The sequence below is a fragment of the Hylobates moloch genome, unplaced genomic scaffold (genome assembly GCF_009828535.3).
Source record: "Hylobates moloch isolate HMO894 unplaced genomic scaffold, HMol_V3 SCAFFOLD_12, whole genome shotgun sequence".
Classification (NCBI taxonomy): Eukaryota; Metazoa; Chordata; class Mammalia; order Primates; family Hylobatidae; genus Hylobates; species Hylobates moloch.
In genome coordinates, this window is record NW_026652287.1 from 43,394,080 (window position 1) to 43,414,374 (window position 20,295).

Sequence of the window (20,295 nt, forward strand, 5' to 3'; positions counted from 1 at the left end):
TCACTACTCTGGCTGCCCCTTCCTTAGAAGAAACGTGTCAGCAGTTGGCCCGGGAGACTCTGGAGGAGCTGGACTGGTGTCTGGAGCAGCTGGAGACCATGCAGACCTATCGCTCTGTCAGCGAGATGGCCTCGCACAAGGTGTGCAGGTGGTGGGCAGAACCCCTGGGCGGGGCCGGCGGGGGCGGGGCCAGTGGGTAGAGCCAACCACTGGATGGGACCAGTGGGCGCGGCCTGCGGATGGAGCCAGCCACGAGGTTGTTCCTGTGGGCGGAGATAGCTACTGGGTGTGGCTGATTAGGGCAGGGCCAATCCCTGGGCGGGGGCTGGTGGAGATGGGCCCTATGGGTGGAGCCAACCACTAGGTTAGGCCCGTAGCCGAGACCAACTATTGGGCGTGGCTCATGAGGGTGGGGCCCAACTCTGGGTAGGGTCTATGGTATGGGGTCAGTCCCTGGGTGGGGCCAACCCCTGGACGGCAGCTTCAAGGCTTGAAGCTCCTGTAGATTATGACTTTCCCCAGGGCTGGAGGAGCCTGGTGTGTGTTGTGGAGTGGGGTGTGTCTGTCTGGTTGTACATATGTCAATAGGTGACCCTTTCCGTTGGGGGGTTTTATGCTTTTATGGTCTGCAGGGGTGTATCTGTGGCTGTAGGTCTGTGTAGCTGCTGGTTTATTGGCTACGCATTTGCAGCGCTGGGGTGTTGGGAACAGATTCTGAAGAGTGGCACGCCAGTGTGTACTTGTGGAAGTGTATAGGTTTGCACGGGTGATTATGTGGGGTTATAGGTGTGTGGGGCCGTGCCAGAGGGGTGCGCATGTCTGCAGGGGAGAGTTGGACCAGATGGGAAACTGAATGTGTAGCTCTATGTGTTTGTGAATGTGTGTGTGTTTGCAGGGCCGCAGGGGTGACTGCAATGCTCCCATGTACAGTTGTGCAGACCATGCACTGCACGACTCCAGGGGACACCATTCAGGAAGCAGGCAGTATGTGTGAATGATGCTTCCTGGAGTTGGAGAAAGTGGTAACAGCCCTTGTGGGCGGGTGCCTATCAAGAAATGATCTGTAGGTGGGAGTGTCTTTGTTGGGGGGTGCTTACAGCAGTGGGTGGAGGCTTGTATGGGAACATAGCAATCCGAGGGCGATTGTGTCCCTGAGGGTGGATCAAACATCTGAAATGTAGCTATGTCTCTGGATATGGGTCTGAGGATGTTTCTGCAATGGTGTGTGTGTGTGTGTGTGTATTTTTGCATCTGTGAGTGTATTTCCTTATGGATTTGTCGGGACATGTTTGTGTCCAAGGGCAATGGATATTTGCAATGGTTGGAAAGTGTGTCTGTGGGTGTGTTTAGTGTGTGTCTGTAAGTGTGGCTGGCTGGGGAGGCCAAGGCGGGCGGATCACCTGAGGTCGGGAGTTCGAGCAGCCTGACCAACATGGAGAAACCCCGTCTCTACTAAAGATACAAAATTAGCCGGGTGTGCTGGAGGGCGCCTGTAATCCCAACTACTCGGGATGCTGAGGCAGGAGAATCGCTTGAACCCGGAAGGCAGAGGTTGTGGTGAGCCGGGATCGTGCCATTGCACTCCAGCCTGGGCGACAAGAGTGAAAACTCCGTCTCAAAAAAAAAATAAAAAAATTGTGGCTGGTATCTCGGCGTCTGTCCATAGGTGTGGGTCTGGATGTGGGTCTGTGCCCTTGGATGGGGCGTGTCTGAAGGCGTTTGCTATATGCTCAGCTGTGGACCTATAAATGTGTTGGACATCAGAGTTATGACTGTCTCTGGGTGTGTGTGTTTGCTGTAAGTGTACAACAGAAAGCATTTGGGTATCTGTGTATATTCAAGTGTCAAGTGCCTGGATGTGTGTGGGTGTCCCTGGAAGGTGTGTCTCAGGGTGTTTGTACATCTGTGAGTGTAAAGTGGGTGTGTGTTTCTGTCTCTGGGTGTGTCCATGGAGGGGACGGGTCCTGATGGGGACAGCCCACCTAGGTTCTGGCTGAGGCCCATGGGCTCTGATGCCCCTTTAATGCCCCCCCACCCCCAGCACCACCTGACATCCCATGCAGCCTGCCAGTGCTGCAGTGAGCACACACGCACACACACACGGGTGCACACACAGAGCTCCGCAGCCGCCTCCTGGGACCCTTGCCCTGTCCCCCTCCCATGGGCACGGACCCCCCACCGCCTCCACCCACTGCCGCAGGGGGGCCCATTGGGGCCCAGGGCTGGCGGACCATGTAACCAGGGCTGCTGCCGGGAGCGCGGAGGGGAAGGGAGCCCCCAGCCCTGCTGGGCCGGCCCAGGCCCCTCCGCGGCTCCCCCTTCCACTACCCACCTGCCCGGCACCCCCTCCCCAGTGGTTGTTAACCCCGGGACTCCCCAAGCCCAGCCTCTGTGTGCAGCAGCCCCAGGCGGGCTAAGTCTCCAAGATGCCCTTGGTGGATTTCTTCTGCGAGACCTGCTCCAAGCCGTGGCTGGTGGGCTGGTGGGACCAGGTAGGAGAGTGCAGGGTAGTGGGTGGGCAGGCATCCTGGCAAGCTGGGCCCCCAGTGTGGGCTTGTGTGTGCAGCTGTGCACGTGTATGGCCTGGAGATGAAGCCTTGTGACTGTCTCTGTGTGTGGCCCAGGGCTGGGCGTGGATGGCGGGCAGCTGGGGGTGTGTGACTCTCCCTGGGGGTGGACTGCGGGTCCCTCACTGGGTGTGACTGTGTCAGTGCCTGGATGTGTGTGTGTGTCTGCGATGGTGTGTGTCTGCCTGAGTATAGGCTTGTTTGCCTGGGTCACTGTGTGGCCCGTCTGAGATCATCTGGCTCTGACCGTGGTGTTGTGTGTTGGGCTGTGTGTCTGAGCCCAGAGCTGCCTGATATTTTGGGGACATGTGACCCCAAATGTCAGTGACCACCTTATTTTGCATGCCCTTTGATCTGTGTGTCTGGGCTGTGTGACGCTGTGTAGGACTGGGAGCCTGTGATTGTGTGTGTGGTTGTGTGAGATTTTGTGGGTCCATCTTGTGTGGATGTGTGTGTCTCTGTACCCAGGGTCTCTGGGTGGCACTGGGAGGAGGGAGCGCCCTGTCCAAGCGTGGGCCATGCAGGCTCACCCCTCCTGCCAAGTGTCCCTCCTGCTTCCCTGGACAGAGTCTGCTCCTGCTTTTGGGGTGCTGTGGCAGAGCTTGGGGGTGGGGAGCCAATGCCCTTTCTCCTCTGTGTACAATGTCACAGCAGAGGCCTGTGCAGAGTGGTATGGGGGGACCAGGAGGAGCTTCCAAGCCCAGTTTTGGGTATACTCTGTTCATCCGTGCATCTGTCCACCTCTCTGGGGTTGGGGGAGAGGGGGCTATGATGGGAACCCCCCTCCCCCTCCCCTGGGTGATCAAACTGGGATTTCCTCAGCTCACCATTCTCCCCTACCCCGGCCAAACCTTTTTGTCCCCCTGAGCTTGGCTACCACGTTCCCTTTTTCCAAACTGAGCTGGAGGCCAGGAGCCAGGACCCCCAGGATTGGGGTCCATGTCTGGGAAGACTTGGGTCAGGGGCAGCTCTAGGAAGGCAAGGGTTAAGGGGCCTCTGGCTTGCCCCCCTTTTCCCTAGCTCAGCAGCTGGTTGGAGGGGGAGTTGCTAAGGAGACTCCCATCGCCATGGCGACGGGATTCTCCTGCTTCCCCATTGGCTCCCTGTTAGGCAGGAACCCCTCCCTTCCACAGGTGCCCCTCTAGCTCCTCCTTGGGGGAAATGAGGAGGGAAGCCCCTCTTTCCTCAGGCAGGGAGGGTTATGCTGATCATGACTCCCCAAACCTGGGGACCTCCATCCAGAGCTGGGAGGAGAGGAAAGGCTGACCCCACCCCCCCAGCAGTCTTATAGGGGCTCTGTTGGCTGAGCAGAAAAATAGGAGGGACTCATGGGGTCTTCAGGCGTTCTTGGGAAGGACTGACACCCTCCCCACCACTGTGCTTCCCCCATCATTTCTTCCTTGTTGACTCCTTTACCTTAGTTCAAGAGGATGTTGAACCGTGAGCTCACACACCTGTCAGAAATGAGCAGGTCGGGAAACCAGGTCTCAGAGTACATTTCCACAACATTCCTGGGTGAGTGAGGGGAAACACGTGGGATTGGAGGGGGGACACCTGGGCTAGAGTGGGGGCTGCCCCTGACCCTGGGTCCTGTTGCTCACATTTTCCCAGGGACTCTGACTCTCAACTCCCCAAAGGTCACAGTCACTCTATCCAAGAACCCTCACATTCCTGATGCCTCCAAACTCTGTGGGACCCCCAGCTTCTATAGAACCCAACATTTGAAATCATCTGTGAGCTTAAAACCCTTTTAAACTTTAAAAAGCCTCCAAGCGCCGGGCGCGGTGGCTCACACCTGTATTCCCAGCACTTTAGGAGGCCGAGGTGGGTGGATCACCTGAGGACTGGAGTTCTCGACCAGCCTGGCCAACATGGTGAAACCCCATCTCTACTAAAAATACAAATAATTAGCCAGGCATGGTGGTGGGTGCCTGTAATCCCAGCAACTCAGGAGGCTCAGGCAGAAGAATCGCTTGAACCCAGGGGGTGGAGGTTGCAGTGAGCCAAGATGGCTCCATTGCACTCCAGCCTAAGCAACAATAGTGAAACTCTGTCTCAAAAAAAAAAAAAAAATTAGCCGGGCATGGTGGTGTGTGCTTGTAATCTCAGCTACTTGGGAGGCTGAGGCAAGATAATCTCTTGAACTCAGGAGGCAGAGGTTGCAGTGAGCCAAGATCATGCCACTGCATTCCAGCCTGGGCAATAGAGTGAGACTCCGTCTCAAAACAAACAAACAAACAAACACCTCTTTGTTTTAGGCACTCACTTGAACCCGGGAGGCAGAGGTTGCAGTGAGCCGAGATCATGCCACTGCTGCACTCCAGCCTGGGCAACAGAGTGAGACTCTGTCTCAAAAAATCAACAAAAAAAAGCCTCCAAGCTGAAAAACCTCCTGAACTGAGTATAACCCCAAATTCAATAGAATTTCCAAACTTGGATTGACTCCCTTCCAAACTCAGTAGACACGTCCAAACTCAAGAGAGATGCCCAAACTCAGTACAGTTCTCAAACTGAAGGGAAGTTCTGTGCTTCCGAGTCCACAAAAGGCCCCCAAACTTTAGCAAACCTCCAAACTGAAAAACCCCCCAAATTCAATAGGGTCTCCAAATTTGGTATGACCCCCCCAATTCAGTAGACTCCCAAAATGTTAGAACCCTAATCTCTAGAAGATTATCAAGCTTAAGAACCTGTAAGAGGCAGGAAGAGGCAGCTCATGCCTATAATCCCAGGACTTTGGGAGGCTGAGGCAAGAGGATCGCTTGAGCCCAGGAGTTCAAGACCAGCCTGGACAACATAGTGAGAACCTGTCTCTACAAAAAAATTAAAAACTAGGCCGGGTGCAGTGGCTCACACCTGTAATCCTAGCACTTTGGAAGGCCGAGGTGGGCAGATCATGAGATCAGGAGTTCAAGACCAGCCTGACCAACATGGTGAAACGCCGTCTCTACTAAAAATACAAAAATTAGTCGGGCATGTTGGCGCACGCCTGTAATCTCAGCTACTCAGGAGGCTGAGACAGGAGAATTGCTTCAGCCTGGGAGATGGAGGTTGCAGTGAGCTGAGATCGCGTCACTACACTCCAGCCTGGGTGACAGAGTGAGACTCCATCTCAAAAAAATAAAAATAATAAAAATAAACAAAATAAAAAGCTAGTCGGGCATGGTGGCATGTGCCTGTGGTCCCAGCTACTTGGGAGGCTGAGGCAGGAGGATCACTTGAGCCCAGGAGTTCGAGGCTGCAGTGAGACATGATTGCACCACTGCACTCCAGCCTGAGCAACAGAGCTGAGATCCTGTCTCAAAAAAACAAACACCTGTAAGATTCCTAATTCAATGGAACCCCAAATGCACCAGAATACCCCAGATTCACTAGAACCCTTAAGTTCATGGGTACCTCAAAACCCTCAAGCTAAAGATGTCCCCCCAAACTCAGGATAATTTAATCCTCGCAGTTTATCACCACACCCCAAAGGCCCCCAAATTCAGGAACCGCCCAGACAAGCTCAAGAAAAGTGTTGGGGCTGGGCACGGTGGCTTATGCCTGTTGTAATTCCAGCACTTTGGGAGGCCGAGGCAGGTGGATCACTTGAGGTCAGGAGTTCAAGACCAGTCTGGCCAACATGATGAAACCCCATCTCTACTAAAAATATAAAAATTAGCCGGGCATGGTGGCGGGTGCCTGTAATCCCAGCTACTCGGGAGGCTGAGGTAGGAAAATCACTTGAACCCGGGAGGTGGAGGCTGCAGTGAGCCAGAGATCATGCCACTGCACTCCAGCCTGGGCGACAGAGCGAGACTCTGTCTGAAGAGAAAAAGTGTTCGGAGTTTCCTGTGCTCCCACCAGTGAGGGTGTGTCTCTGAGTTCTGAGGATCCACCCAATGGGAGCATAACATGCAAATGACCCGTGTTAGGCCTTTTCATTGACTAGCTAGCTCCAGGTCACAATGGATGACCTTGGCTGAGCTCTGGAAGCCGCTGAAAGCTCAGGAAAAGGCTCCTGGGGCTGTTCCCCAGGCAGGCTGGTGCCAAGGTGGGTGGGGGGGGGGGGGGCAGGGACATGGAGCCAGAGACCACCCTTCCCTCTTTCTTCCCAGTGATGCCACCCCCCCACACCAGCATTCTTGGCCCCCATGCCAGGGTCTTCCCCACCCAAAAAGGTTCCCTGGGTGTTTGGGGTAGGCAGCGGCTCTCCCTGGCATCCCCACCTCCCTTCCTGACTTCCCACACCACTCTCCATCCAAATCTGATGATCAGACTGGGCCCATCCCAGAGCCCTGGGCCCCCACTCCAGCCCACCACCTCCCGGAAGATTTCCCACATCCCCTCTGGTTTCCTGACTCTGAGTAGCCAGCAGCATCACAGCTGGAAGGGTTCTGCCCTTTCAGGTGAGCCTTCCCCGTACGTGGTAGAGGGCTGAAGGATATGGGAGCCTCCAGGGGTGGAGGGGGTGTTCACATTTGTTCCCACTCCCCATCTTCTGCAGACAAACAGAATGAAGTGGAGATCCCATCACCCACGATGAAGGAACGAGAAAAACAGCAAGCGCCGCGACCAAGACCCTCCCAGCCGCCCCCGCCCCCTGTACCACACTTACAGCCCATGTCCCAAATCACAGGGGTGAAAAAGTTGATGCATAGTAACAGCCTGAACAACTCTAACATTCCCCGATTTGGGGTGAAGACCGATCAAGAAGAGCTCCTGGCCCAAGTGGGTGGGGGCTCAGTAGGGGCAGGGCTGGAGGGGGTGGTCTCCTGGGACCCTGAGAAGGACTGGGCATTGGGTTATGTCTTAGGCCAGGTTTCCTAGAAGCAGAGCCTGAGATGAGGGTTTGAGCCCATCTTGAGGCAAGCATGCTGGCTCGTTGTACCTCTGTATCATTCATTGCTTGGAGGCCATCCCCAGGGGTGGACGTGTCACCTCTTCCCTGTAGCTCCTGTTGGGACTAATCTTCTGGAAAAGCGGGCAGCTCTGAGCCTTAGCAGGCAACACTCCCAGCTGCAGGGGGATTGGTGTACACACCAGTGACGCTGATCCAGACTGTGCCCCCATAGTGTCCCCAACAGTCCAGACGGGGGTTTCACTCCTAGCTCTTCCAAGGGACAGCGGCAGTGGAAGTGATCCATCTTTGGTGACTCACTCAGCTGAGGCTTATTGTAACCCTCTTTGAGCCACCTCCTCCAGTGAATCTTCCATTCAGTCACCTGGCATTCAGTTATTTATTTTTAGTTATTTATTTATTTTGAGATGGAGACTCGCTCTGTCGCCCAGGCTGGAGTGCAGTAGTGTGATCTCGGCTCACAGCAACCTCCACCTCCTGGGTTCAAGCGATTCTCCTGCCTCACCCTCCTGAGTAGCTGGGACTAAAGGCGTGTGCCACCACACCTGGCTAATTTTTGTATTTTTAGTAGAAATGGGGTTTCACCATGTTGACCAGGCTGGTCTCGAACTCCTGGCCTCAAGTAATCCACCCGCCTTAGCCTCACAAAGTGCTGGGATTGCAGGCGTGAGCCACTGCAGCCAGCCAACTGGTGTTTATTAAGCAGCTACTACGTGCTGGCCCTTTTCTGGATTCTGGAGAGACATGGAAAATAAGCCCTTCTTCCTTTCTCCCCTGGGGCTCGTAAACAGCTTAGCTAAGAGGCTGAGATGTGCTGGGGGCCAGTTGTGCTGGGTTCCCATCCTAGCTTTGCCACTTATGAGCTGCATGATCTTGGAGAAGTCACATCGCTTCTCTGAGCCTTGGTGCCTTCACCTGCCAAATGAGATCAAGTGCTTAGAGCAATACTTGGCAGATCATAAGTGCTCAAAAGACAGTGGCTGTGATTGCTTTCGTTATTTTGCAGCCCAGTAGGACCAGGGCAGTACATTCTGTGCTGTTGAACCTGTCACCCACTGGGTGAGCAATAATGGTGCTTCCTTCAGACCAAGGCTTCAAACTCCTAGGATATATTCTCCAGAGCCCTGAGTCTTACAGGCTACTGACCTCTGGCCTCCATCTCCACCAGGAACTGGAGAACCTGAATAAGTGGGGCCTGAACATCTTTTGCGTGTCGGATTACGCCGGAGGCCGCTCGCTCACCTGCATCATGTACATGATATTCCAGGTGATGGGGACAGCCGGGAGTGGGCCCGGGTGAGGGGCTCAGAGCGGGGCGCTGGGGGCCGGCGGAGGTCACCACCCTGCCCTGCCTGCTCTCAGGAGCGGGACCTGCTGAAGAAATTCCGCATCCCTGTGGACACGATGGTGACATACATGCTGACGTTGGAGGATCACTACCACGCTGACGTGGCCTACCATAACAGCCTGCACGCAGCCGACGTGCTGCAGTCCACCCACGTACTGCTGGCCACGCCTGCGCTAGATGTGAGTGACTGCCCTGTCTCCCCGTCCCCGTCTCTCTTTGTGACTGCCTCTTCAGCCTCTTGTGTGTCTCTCTGACCCTGTGTCTCTGACCTCCATCTCTCTTTGACCCCACTTCTCTCTTTTTTTTTTTTTTTTTTTGAGATGGAGTCTTGCTCTGCCGCCCAGGCTAGTGTGCAGTGGCACGATCTCGGCTCACTGAACCTCCGCCTCCTGGGTTCAAGCGATTCTCCTGCCTCAGCCTCCTGAGTAGCCGGGACTACAGGCGCCCACCACCACACCTGGCTAAGTTTTTATAATATTTTTAGTAGAGATGGGGTTTCGCCAAGTTGGACAGGCTGGTCTCAAACTCCCGACCTCGTGATCCACCCACCTTGGCCTCCCAAAGTGCTGGGAGTAGAGGCATGAGCCACTGTGCCCAGCCAAAACTCTTATTTATTTAAAAAAAAAAAAAAGTTTTAGGCCAGGTGCGGTGGCTCATGCCTGTAATCCCAGCACTTTGGGAGGCCAAGATGGGTGGATCATCTGAGGTCGGGAGTTCAAGACCAGCCTGACCAACATGGTGAAACCCTGTCTCTACTAAAAATATAAAAATTAGCCAGGCGTGGTGGGGCATGCCTGTAATCCCAGCTACTCCAGAGGCTGAGGCAGGAGAATCGCTGGAACCCAGTAGGTGGAGGTTGCAGTGAGCCAAGATTGCGCCACTGCACTCCAGCCTGGGCAACAAAGTGAGACTCCATCTCAAAAAAAAATAAAACAAAATAAAAATTGGGGAGGGCCAGGCATGGTGCCTTACACCTGTAATCCCAGTACTTTGGGAGGCCGAGGCAGGTGAATCACCTGAGGTCAGAAATGGCCAACATGGCGAAACCCTTGTCTCTACAAAAAATATTTAAAAAATCAGCCAGGCGTGGTGGTGGGAGCCTGTAATCCCAGCTACTCGGGAGGTTGAACCAGGAGAGTTGCTCGAACCCGGGATGGGGAAGTTGCAGTGAGCCAAGATCGTGCCACTGCATTCCAACCTGGGCAACAAGAGCAGAACTCTGTCTCAAAAAAAAAAAAAAAAAATTAAATTTGAGACAGGGCCTTGCTATGTTGCCCAGGATGGCCTTAAACTCCTGGCCTTGAAGTCCTAGGCTCAAGTGATCCTCCTATCTCAGCCTCCTAAGTAGCTGAGACAACAGGCACTCACCACCATGCATAGCTTCAACTCTGTTATTCTAACGTCCGTCTCTGTGCTCCCAGGCAGTGTTCACGGACCTGGAGATTCTTGCCGCCCTCTTTGCGGCTGCCATCCACGATGTGGATCACCCTGGGGTCTCCAACCAGTTCCTCATCAATACCAGTGAGTGGCCCTCGCCAGGGGCGGGGTTTGCTGAGTTGGAGGCCGTGTTGGCCAGGCTGGGGGCGGAACTGACTAGGCTGAAGGCGGGGCTGGCTGGCCTGGGGGCGGGGCTGGCTGGGCTGTAAAGGGGATGGCCGGGCAGGAGGCGGGGCTGGGGGCGGGGCTTGCTGGGCTGGAAAGGGGATGGCCGGGCTAGGGTAGAGCTGACTGGGCTGGAGGCGAGGCTGGCCGGGCTGGGGAGGGGTTAGCTAGTTGGGGGCGGAGCTGGCCCTCCTGCGGTTGGGGCTGCACACGTGGGCCCTCCCCTGACCTCCGGGTTGGGCTGCAGATTCGGAGCTGGCGCTCATGTACAACGATGAGTCGGTGCTCGAGAATCACCACCTGGCCGTGGGCTTCAAGCTGCTGCAGGAGGACAACTGCGACATCTTCCAGAACCTCAGCAAGCGCCAGCGGCAGAGCCTACGCAAGATGGTCATCGACATGGTGGGCGGGGCTGGGGCGGGACGGAGCGGGAAAGGAAGCCTAGGAGTCGAGGGCTTTGGGGAGGAGTGGGTCTGAGTCCCAGAGGAACCCTCAACCTGGACAGAGCGGGCGGCTTCTACCTGGTGAAAACTTCAGAGGCTCGGGTCAGTCTGGGGGGCGGGTGTCAGCGGCCCCAGTGACCCCCGCTTGCCCGCAGGTGCTGGCCACGGACATGTCCAAGCACATGACCCTCCTGGCTGACCTGAAGACCATGGTGGAGACCAAGAAAGTGACCAGCTCAGGGGTCCTCCTGCTGGATAACTACTCCGACCGCATCCAGGTGCCCCCAGGCCCCATCATTTAAGGAGGGGGGACACTCCCCCAGCCACACCTTTAGGTCTGGGTAGCTAACTGCACCTTCCTCAGCCTCTTTCTCCCAAGTGGCCCATCTTCCTGTGTCTTTCTGTTTTTTTGTTTGTTTGTTTTTGAGACGGAGTCTTGCTCTTGTTGCCCAGGCTGGAATGCAATGGCGCCATCTTGGCTCACTGCAACCTCCGCCTCCCGCCTCCCGGGTTCAAGCGATTCTTCTGTCTCAGCCTCCCGAGTAGCTGGGATCACAGGCATGCGCCACCATGCCCAGCTAATTTTGTACTTTTAGTAGAGACAGGGTTTCTCCATGTCTGTCAGGCTGGTCTCGAACTCCCGACCTCAGGTGATCCCCCCCCTGCCTTGGCCTCCCAAAGTGCTGGGATTACAGGCATGAGCCACCGCACCCACCCCTCTTTTTTAAAATTTATTTTTATTTACTTCGTATGTTTAAAGGAGAGTTGGGGTCTCACTGTGTCACCCAGTCTGGTCTCAAACTCCTGAGCTGAAGTTATCCTCCTGTCTTGGCCTGCCAAAGTGCTGGAATAGCTGGCGTGAGCCACCACACCTGACCTCTTTCTTTCTGTCTGTCCCCTTCTCCATCTTCACTTTCCAATCCCATCTCTCCCACCATTTCCTCCCATTTCCCCCAATTCCTCCTTTCTTCTCATTAACCCCTTCCAGGTCCCCTGTCCCTCTCCCTAACCATCTTCTCTTCCCTCACACCCCTTCTGACTCTTCCCATATTTTCTGCATCTCCCACATACCTCTCCCTGTTACCTCCTCTGTTCTCTCTTCTCCCCGCCTCCTCTCCCTACTCCCTACTCCCTCCCTCCCCAGGTGGGAGATAAGAAAGCCTGAAAGCTGGGTGTGGTGGCTCACGCCTATAATCTCAACTACTCCAGAGGCTGAGGCAGGAGGACTGTTTGAGACCAGCCAGAGCAACATTGCAAGATCCTCTTTTCCTTTCCTTTCCTTTACTGTCCTGTCCTGTCCTTTCCTTCTTCTTTCTCTTTCTTCTTTTCTGTTTTTGTTTTTTTTTGTTTTGTTTTGTTTTTTTTTTTGAGATCGGGTCTCTCTGTCACCCAGGCTAGAGGGCATGGATCTTGGTTCCCTGCAAACTCCGCCTCCTGGGCGCAAGCAATTCTCCTGCCTCAGCCTCTAGAGTAGCTGGAATTACAGATGCCTACCACCAGACCTGGCTAATTTTTGTATTTTTAGTAGACATGGGGTTTCGCCATCTTGGCCAGGCTGATCTCAAACTCCTGACCTCAAGTGATCTGCCCACCTTGGCCTCCCAAAGTGCTGTGATTACAGACGTGAGCCACTGCGCCCAGTCCCATTCTTTTTCTTTTCTTTTTTTTTTTTTTTCTGAGATGGAGTCTCACTCTGTTGCCTAGGCTGGAGGGCAGTGGCTTGATCTCGGCTCACTGCAACCTCCGCCTCCTGGGTTCAAGCAATTTTCCTGCCTCAGCCCTACTATAGCTGGGATTACAGGCATGCGCCACCATGCCTGGCTAATTTTTTTGTATTTTTAGTAGAGAAAGTTTCACCATGTTGGCCAGGCTGGTCTTGAACTCCTGACCTCATCATGATCCACCCACCTCGGCATCCCAAAGTGCTGGGATTACAGGCGTGAGCCACTGCGCCCAGCCCCCATTTCTTAAAAAAGAAAGAAAGCCTGAGGTCTCAGACTGGGACAGAGGCATAGCCTCTGAAGTCTCCCCTGTGCCCCGACCCCATGCAGGTCCTCCGGAACATGGTGCACTGTGCAGACCTCAGCAACCCCACCAAGCCACTGGAGCTGTACCGCCAGTGGACAGACCGCATCATGGCTGAGTTCTTCCAGCAGGGTGACCGTGAGCGCGAGCGTGGCATGGAAATCAGCCCCATGTGTGACAAGCACACTGCCTCCGTGGAGAAGTCTCAGGTACAGGCCCAGGGCACTGATGGACGGGGACAGGGTGGGTCTCCCCAGCCCATCTTGGCCTGAAGTTCTGAGGCCCAGGAGCTCCTCCTCTGCCTTTCCACAATGCCAAGTTGTCCTGTTTTTTGTTTTGTTTTGTTTTTGAGACGGAGTCTCATTCTATTGCCCAGGCTGGAGTAAATGGCACGATCTCAGCTCACTGCAACCTCCGCCTCTCGGGTTCAGGTGATTCTCCTGCCTCAGCCTCCCGAGTAGCTGGGATTACAGGCATGCACCACTATGCCTGGCTAATTTTTGTATTTTTAGTAGAGATGGGGTTTCACCATGTTGGCCAGGCTGGTCTCGAACTCTTGACCTCGTGATCCACCCACCTCGGCCTCCTAAAATGCCAGGATTACAAGCGTGAGCCGCCGCGCCCAGCCTCCTGTTTTTCTTCTATTTATGTTTTATTTATTTATTTTGAGACCAGGTCTTGCACTGTTGCCCAGGGTGGCATGCAGTAGTGTGATCATAGCTCACTGCAGCCTTAAATTCCTGGGCTCAAGCGATCCTCCTGCCTCAGCCTCCAGAGTAGCTGGGAATACAGGCGCACACCGCCACACCTGGCTAATTTTTAAAAATTTTTTGTTGAGATAGGGGTTTGCTGTGTTGCCAGTCTTGTCTTGAACTCCTGGGCTCAAACCTTGGCCTCCCTAAGTGCTGGGATATAGGGTGAGTCATCATACCCGGCCTTGTTTTCATTTTTCTTTTTCTTTTTTTTCTGAGACAGGGTCTCATTGTGCCACCCAGGCTGGAGTGCAGGGGCGTGATCTTGGCTCACTGCAACCTCCACCTCCTGGGCTAAAATGATCCTCCACCCCCGCCTCCAGAGTAACTGGGACTACAGGCATGCACCACCACACTCAGCTAATTTTGTATTTTTCATGGAGACGGGGTTTTGTCATGTTGCCCAGGTTGTTCTCGAACTCCTGGGCTCACTCAATCTGCCTCCCTCAGCCTCCCAAAGTGCTGGAATTACAGGGGTGAGCCACCCTGCCTGGCCCCTCCCCACTTTATATCCTCCCTGGTGAAACCCAACCATCTGAGTTTGATGTCTCTGCCCGTCCAGACCTGGGTTTCTAGGCCTCAGCACTGTTGACATTTGGGTGGTCATTTTTTGTGCTAGGAGCTACCCTGGGTATTACAGGATTCTTAGCAGAATCCCTGGTCTCTACCCACTAGATGCCAGAAGCATCCCCCTGCTCATTTTTTTTTTTTTTGAGACAGAGTTTCGCTCTTGTTGCCCAGGTTGGAGTATAGTGGCGCAATCTCAGCTCACTGCAACCTCCACCTCCCGGGTTCAAGCAATTCTCCTGCCTCAGCCTCCCGAGAAGCTGGAATTACAGGCATGCACCACCACGCCTGGCTGATTTTGTATTTTTAATAGAGACAGGGTATCTCCATGTTGGTCAGGCTAGTCTCGAACTCCCGACCTCAGGTGATCCGCCCACCTCGGCCTCCCAAAGTGCTGGGATTACAGGCATAAGCCACCATGCCTGGCCTCCCCCTGCTCATTTGTAAAGACCAAAAATGTCTCCAGACATTGCCAAATGTCCCCTAGGAGTACAAAATCACTCACACACACACACCCCATGGAAAACTAATGTTATACACTTTATAATGTAGTTATTATGTTCATAGGCAACTTCATAGCAATAGTTTGTGGATTTAGCTTTTTTTTTTTTTTGAGATGAAGTCTCGCTCTTGTCCCCCAGGCTAGAGTGCAATGGCGCGATCTTGGCTCACTGCAACCTCTGCCTCCCGGGTTGGAGTGATTCTCCTGCCTCAGCCTCCTGAGTATCTGGGATTACATGTGCCCGCCACCATGCCCCGCTAATTTTTGTATTTTTAGTAAAGACAGGGTTTCACCATGTTGGCCAGGCTGGTCTTGAACTCCAGACATCAGGTGATCCACCCACCTCGGCCTCCCAAAGTGCTGGGATTACAGGCGTGAGCCACCGCGTCCAGCCTTTTTTGTTTTTTTCCGAGACGGAGTCTCGCTCTGATGCCTAGGCTGGAGTGCAGTGGCACAATCTTGGCTCACTGCAGCTTCCGCCTCCCGGGTTCAAGCAGTTCTCCCTGCCTCAGCCTCCCGAGTAGCTGGAATTGCATTTAGCTTTTTAAAAAATAGGCCAGGTGCAGTGGCTCACGCCTGTAATCCCAGCACTTTGGGAGGCTGAGGTGGGTGGATCACCTGAGGTCAAGAGCTCGAGACCAACCTTGTCAACATGGTGAAACCCCATCTCTACAAAAACAAGCCAGGCATGGTGACATATGTTTGTAGTCCCAGCTACTTTGGAGGCTGAGGCAGGAGAATCGCTTGAACCCAGGAGGCAGAGGTTGCAGTGAGCCGAGATCGCACCCTTGCACTGCAGCCTGGGTGACAGAGTGAGACTGTGTCTTCAAAAAAAAGAAAAAGAAAGAAAAGAAAAACAGAGAAATACATACGGGGTTGGGTACAGTGGCTGTCACCTCTAATCCCAACACTTTAGGAGGCCAAAATATGCAGATCGCTTGAGCTCAGGAGTTTGAGACCAGCCAAGGCAATGTGACAAGAACCGGTTTCTACAAAAAATACAGTAATTAACTGAGTGTGGTAACGTGCGCCTTTAGTCCCAGCTACTGGGGAGACTGAGGTGGGAGGATCGCTTGAGCCGGGGAGTTCAAGACTGCAGTGAGCTATGATCACACCACTGCACTCCAGCCTGGGTGACAGAGTGAGACACTGTGTCAAAAAAAAAAAAAAATGCTGGGTGCAGTGGCTCATGCCTGTAATCCCAGGACTTTGGGAGGCCAAGGTGGGCTGATCACAAGGTCAGGAGATCTAGACCATCCTGGCTAACACGGTGAAACCCCATCTCTACTAAAAATAGAAAAATTAGCCGGGCACGATGGCGGGCGCCTATAGTCCCAGCTAATTGGGAGGCTGAGGCAGGAGAATGGCCTGAGCCTGGGAGGCAGAGCTTGCAGTGAGCCGAGATCGAGCCACTGCACTCCAGCCTGGGCGACAGAGCCAGACTCCGTCTCAAAAAAAAAAAAAAAAATTGTGTGTGTGCGTGTGTGTGTGTGTGTGTGTGTGTATAAACTGCATCAATGTATACATTGTTTTGTTTTTGTTTTTGAGATGGAGTCTTGCTCTGTCACCCAGGCTGGAGTGCAGTGGCGCGATCTCAGCTCACTGCAACCTCCGCCTCCCAGGTTCAAGCGATTCTCCTATCTCAGCCTCCCAAGTAGCTGGAACTACAGGCACGCACCACCAGGCCCAGCTAATTTTTGTATTTTTGGTAGAGTTGTGGTTTCACCATGCTGGCCGGCCTGGTCTCGAACTCCTGACCTCAAATGATCCGACTGCCTCAGCCTCCCAAAGTGCTGGGATTATAGACATGAGCCACCATGCCCGGCCCATAAGCATGTTTTTCATTTCATTAGCTCCTATAATGTGGTGGTATCATCCACCCCACAGGCCGCCCGTTTATACTTTCTTCCCCTCCACCAGGTGGGTTTTATTGACTACATTGTGCACCCATTGTGGGAGACCTGGGCGGACCTTGTCCACCCAGATGCCCAGGAGATCTTGGACACTTTGGAGGACAACCGGGACTGGTACTACAGCGCCATCCGGCAGAGCCCGTCTCCGCCACCCGAGGAGGAGTCAAGGGGGCCAGGCCACCCACCCCCGCCTGACAAGTTCCAGTTTGAGCTGACGCTGGAGGAGGAAGAAGAGGAAGAAATATCAATGGCCCAGATACCGTGCACAGCCCAAGAGGCATTGACAGCGCAGGGATTGTCAGGAGCCAAGGAAGCTCTGGATGCAACCATGGCCCGGGAGGCATCCCCGGCCCAGGAGTCATTGGAAGTTATGGCACAGGAAGCATCCCTGGAGGCCGAGCTGGAGGAAGTGTATTTGACACAGCAGGCACAGTCCACGGGCAGTGCACCTGTGGCTCAGGATGAGTTCTCGTCCCGGGAGGAGTCCGTGGCTGCTGTAAGCCACAGCAGCCCCTCTGCCCTGGCTCTTCAAAGCCCCCTTCTCCCTCCCTGGAGGACCCTGTCTGTTTCAGAGCATGCCCCGGGCCTCCCGGGCCTCCCCTCCACGGCGGCCGAGGTGGAGGCCCAACGAGAGCACCAGGCTGCCAAGAGGGCTTGCAGTGCCTGCGCAGGGACATTTGGGGAGGACACATCCACACTCACAGCTCCTGCTGGGGGGGGGTCAGGTGGAGACCCTACCTGATCCCCAGACCTCTGTCCCTGTTCCCCTCCACTCCTCCCCTCACTCCCCTTCTCCCCCAACCACCTCCTCCGCTGCCTCAAAGACTCTTGGCCCTCCTGAGAAAAAAGAAAACGAAAAGTGGTTTTTTTTTTTTCTCTTTTCTTTTTTTCCCCTTTCCCCCTGCCCCCACCCACGGGGCCTTTTTTTGGAGGTGGGGGCTGGGGAATGAGGGGCTGAGGTCCCGGAAGGGATTTTATTTTTTTGAATTTTAATTGTAACATTTTTAGAAAAAGAAAAAAAAAAGAAAAAAAAAAGAAAGAAACACAGCAACTGTAGATGCTCCTGTTCCTGGTTCCCCCTTTCCACCTCCAAACCCCTCCCCTCACCTTACCCCACCGCCCCCCAAGTTCCAGGCTCAGTCTTCCAGCCGCCTGGGAGTCTCTACCTGGGCCCAAGCAGGTGTGGGGCCTCCTTCTGGGCTTCTGAATTTTGGAGGATTTCTAGAACGTGGTCAGGAATAGCCATTCTAGGCAGGGCTGGGGCCAGGGTGGGGAGCAGTCACTGTGGGAGGTCCCAGCTCCAGCGCCTGTCTGGTTTGCTGCCTCCTCTCCCCCCTAAAAAAGTCTTCCGCTTGATTTTGCACAATCCCAGTGATACTCCTGGCCATACTGACTAGAAAGGCAGGGAGCTGGGGGAGTTGTTCACTTTAGGATACGGGGGTGGTGTGGAAGGGGGCGTTCACACCGCTAGCCTCAGGCCTGGGATTTGAGGAGGGCCCTAGACCTCCTCCACTCTCCATCCCCTTTCTCTTCCATTTTGGGTTCACTTTGAATTTTCTCTGTTTTGGGAGGTGGTGGCTCTGATCCACTCACACCTCCCCCCCACCACCCCACTTCTAGCTGCTTCTCCTCTTGTTTCTGCCTTAATAATTCCCACGGCCACAGGCAAGGGGGTTGCAGCGGCCGCCTGCACCTTGGGTGAGGCAGGGCCAGGCGCCCAGAACCCCCATCCTGGCCTCACCCCCCTTTCCAGGGTTCCCCGGACCCCACCTTCCACTCTCTGATCACAGCCCCCCGACCTTTTGCCCTAGAAGGAAGCAATAATGGTGTATACCTTCATTCTCATTCCTGGGCAACCCTTCCTTCCACCCTGGCACCAAAATAATTTCTCCTCCATCCGTACCTTGCCAAGCCTCTCCCTCTCCCCCAGCTAGTCCCTGAGCAATACGGCAGACAGATGCAAGGCCATTTTTCTCCAAGCCATGGGGGACTGTTTGGAAGGAAAGACCCCCTCTCTCCCTCCTCCCCTCGCCCCTCGGCCTGGTTCTGCAGCTGGACCAACCTCATCACCTGCCCCCTACCCAATTCTGAGCACACGGTACTGTAGCCCCCAGTTCCTCCCTAGCCTTCCATCCCTCTGTCCACCCCAGGGGGAAGTAACCCCCGACTCGCACTCCCTTGATGCTGTCTGTATAGGGTTCATATTTTGTAGCGAAAGTCGTTTTTGTCCCAGCCGGCGATCGGAGTGGGCCTTTTCTTTCTTTTTGTTCATTCTTTATCTTTTTTTCTTTTCTTTCTTTTTTGTACATACTGTAAGGTTGGTTTGTAAATTATTCTACGGAGGCAAAAAGGGAAAATAAAAACTTGCCCTTCCCTGGCTGACCCAGTCGGGAAGGTAGGGAAGGGGGTCTCCCGTTGGGAGAGTCTCTGTTCCTGCTGTATTATACAAACTGTACCATAGTCCTGGGAAAAGGGTGGACTCACCGCTGTTGTTTTATGGGAAGTCGTGTCATCCTAGGGGTTGGGGCTGGGCAGAGCCTGTCCCCTCCCCTTTCTCCAGGAGCCAGGGGGTTACTGGAGAGACAGACCCCACCCCCAAGCAGGGCTCCTCTCCCCAGGGTGGGCACAGGACCTCTGTAAGCTGCTTGTGTATTGTCCACTTTGACGATCAGTCATTTGGTCTGTTGATCAATAATCCTTTGATCTTGTCTCCAATTAAACCGAGGCTTTCACCGATTTTCCTGGCTGATGTGGCTTCATTCCCCACGTTGTTTGTTGAGGTGTCTCCCCGCTGCACTGTCTGCTTGGGTTGGGGAGGGAGTTTCTGTCCCTACTTGTTCCCCAGCAGACGGAATTGTGAAGTAGAGCTTGGACAGAGACATTCCCCAGCCTGAATCGGGTTATAAAATGGAAATTCAAGCCATGCAGGGTTTGTTTTGTTTTGTTTTGTTTTGTTTTTGAGATGGAGCTTCCCTCTTGTTGCCCAGGATGGAGTGCAATGGCGCCATCTCGGCTCACTGCAACCTCTGCCTCCCGGGTTCAAGCGATTCTCCTGCCTCAGCCTCCCAAGTAGCTAGGATTACAGGCGCCCGCCACCACGTCTGGCTAATTCTTCGTATTTTTTGTAGAGATGGAGTTTCACCATGTTGGTCAGGCTGGTCTGAAACTCCTGACCTCAGGTGATCCACCCGTCTCAACCTCCCAAAGTGCTGGGATTACAGGTGTGAGCCATTGCACCCAGCCCCGTGCAGTATTTAAAAGGGAAAAGATGTGGCTGGGCGCGGTGGCTCATGCCTGTAATCCCAGCATGTTGGGAGGCCGAGGCGGGCAGATCATGAGGTCAGGAGTTTGAGACCAACCTGGCCAATATAGTGAAACCCCGTCTCTACTAAAAAATACAAAAATTAGCCGGGCGTGGTGGCACGCGCCTGTAGTCCCAGCTACTTGGGAGGCTGAGGCAGGAGAATAGCTTGAACCCAGGAGGTGGAGGTTGCAGTGAGCTGAGATCACGCCACTGCACTCCAGCCTGGGTGACAGAACGAGACTTTGTCTCAAAAAAAAAAAAAAAAAGGCAAAAGACTACCCAGCGCAAAGGCTCATGCCTGTAATCCCAGTGTTTGGGAGGCCGAGATGAGCCCAGGAGTTCAGGAGAAGCCTGGGCAACATAGTGAGACCCTGTCTCTATTAAAAATTTTAAAAATTGGCCAGGCACGGTGGCTCATGCCTGTAATCCCGGCAC

At 54.2% G+C, this 20,295-nt stretch overlaps 1 protein-coding gene across 6 annotated transcripts in view; it reads left to right on the forward strand.

The window, feature by feature from the left end:
* PDE4A (phosphodiesterase 4A) overlaps positions 1-19,293 on the forward strand; it is a 66,143-nt gene extending 46,850 nt beyond the window's left edge. For 5 of the 6 annotated variants that reach the window (XM_058425169.1, XM_032169647.2, XM_032169646.2 and 2 more), the window contains 10 exons: positions 28-140; positions 3,989-4,082; positions 7,051-7,274; positions 8,573-8,671; positions 8,767-8,931; positions 10,174-10,273; positions 10,602-10,756; positions 10,953-11,075; positions 12,849-13,031; positions 16,564-19,293. In XM_058425169.1, the coding sequence (XP_058281152.1) occupies positions 28-140; positions 3,989-4,082; positions 7,051-7,274; positions 8,573-8,671; positions 8,767-8,931; positions 10,174-10,273; positions 10,602-10,756; positions 10,953-11,075; positions 12,849-13,031; positions 16,564-17,298 (1,991 nt within the window). In that variant the 3' untranslated portion in view covers positions 17,299-19,293. Of the gene's footprint in view, positions 1-27; positions 141-2,086; positions 2,493-3,988; positions 4,083-7,050; positions 7,275-8,572; positions 8,672-8,766; positions 8,932-10,173; positions 10,274-10,601; positions 10,757-10,952; positions 11,076-12,848; positions 13,032-16,563 lie in introns of those variants that run through there. The other variant, XM_032169649.2, reaches the window with a different exon arrangement.
* The last annotated feature ends 1,002 nt before the right edge of the window (positions 19,294-20,295 follow it).